We start from the raw sequence: 1,515 nt of genomic DNA, 5'->3' as shown, positions 1-1,515 counted from the left end.
GGCGGGCTAATTCTCAGATGGTGCATTTGTACAGGTGCAGTGATCGGTAAGGTGCTCCTGACAACTGATGCTTAAAGTTAGTGAGGGAGATAAGTGTCTCCAGCTCAGAGATTCCACCTGCAATTTGTTCCAGTCATTGGCAGCAGAGAACTGGAAGGAATTCTGACCAAAGGAGGTGTTGGCTTTGGGGATGACCAGTGAGATAACCTGCTGGAGCGCAGACTACGGGGTGGGTGTTGCTATGGTGACCAATGAGCTAAGATAAGGTGGGATTTGCCTAGCAGTGATTTATAGATGGCCTGGAGCCAGTGGGTTTGGCGACGAATATGTAGTGAGGACCAGCCAACAAGAGCGTACAGGTCACAGTGGTGTGTATATATGCTGGGCTTTGGAGACAAAACGATGGCACTGTGATAGACTACATCCAACGGTTTGCTGAAGAGTAGAGGTTGAGGCTATTTTGTAAATGACATCGCCAAGTCAAGGATCGGTAGGATAGTCAGTTTAACGAGGGCATGTTTGATGAGTGAAGGGAGGCTTTGTTAAGGCAAAAGGAAACATAGATTCTAGATTTAACTTTGGATTGAGATTTTTAATGTAGTCTGGAAGGAGAGTTTACAGTCTAACCAGACACCTAGACTATTTGTAGTTGTCCACATACTCTAGATCAGACCCGCAAGAGTAGTGATTTTAGTCGGGTGGGTACAAGCAGCGTTCGGGTTGAAGAGCATGCATTTAGTTTTACCTAGTGTTGTCAGAGCAGTTGGAGGCTACTGAAGGAGTAAGCGTTGTATGGCATTGAAGCTCGTTTGGAGGTTTGTTAACACAGTGTCCAATGAAGGGCCAGATGTATATCAAATGGGTCGTCTGCGTAGAGGTGGATCTGAGAGTCACCAGCAGCAGACCGACGTCAGATATACTGCACCCAGAAAATCGGCCCAGAGAATGAACCCTGTGGCACCCCTGAGACTGCCATGGTCCAGACAACAGGCCCTCCGATTCCGACACATTGAACTCTCTGTCTGAGAAGTAGTTATGAACCAGGCGAGGCATGTCATTTGAGAAACCAAGGCTGTTTAGTCTGCCAATAAGAATCGTGGTTGACAGAGTCGAAAGCCTTGGCCAGGTCAATGAAAACCGCTTGCACAGTACCTGTCTATTATCGACGCGGTTATAATATCGTTTAGGACCTTGAGCGTGGCTGAAGTGGCACTTATGTTACCAGCTTGGAAACCGGATTGTCATAGCGGAGAAGGTACTGGTGGATTCGAAAGGTCGGGATCTGTTTGTTTACTTGGCTTCTCAAAAACTTTTGAGAAGCCAGGCAGGATGGATATGGGTCAACAGTTTGGATCTAGAGTGTCACCCCCCTTTGAAGAGGGGGATGACCGCGCAGCTTTCCAATCTCTGGGGATCTCAGACGTTACGAAGAGAGGTTGAACAGGCTAGTAATAGGGTTGCGACAATTTCAGCGGCTAGTTTTAGAAAGAAAGGGTCCAGATTGTCTTAGCCCAG

At 47.5% G+C, this 1,515-nt stretch overlaps 1 protein-coding gene across 1 annotated transcript in view; it reads right to left on the bottom strand.

Moving 5' to 3' along the window:
• LOC123491360 (ryanodine receptor 2-like) overlaps nucleotides 1–1,053 on the bottom strand; it is a 26,964-nt gene extending 25,911 nt beyond the window's left edge. The window contains exon 1 of the mRNA XM_045221823.1: nucleotides 906–1,053. Within this exon, the coding sequence (XP_045077758.1) occupies nucleotides 906–1,053 (148 nt within the window). The remainder of the gene's footprint in view (nucleotides 1–905) is intronic.
• Nucleotides 1,054–1,515: the final 462 nt, after the last annotated feature.

Source organism: Coregonus clupeaformis, chromosome 1 (genome assembly GCF_020615455.1).
Source record: "Coregonus clupeaformis isolate EN_2021a chromosome 1, ASM2061545v1, whole genome shotgun sequence".
Lineage (NCBI taxonomy): Eukaryota > Metazoa > Chordata > Actinopteri > Salmoniformes > Salmonidae > Coregonus > Coregonus clupeaformis.
This window is presented reverse-complemented; position numbering and strand designations above follow the sequence as displayed.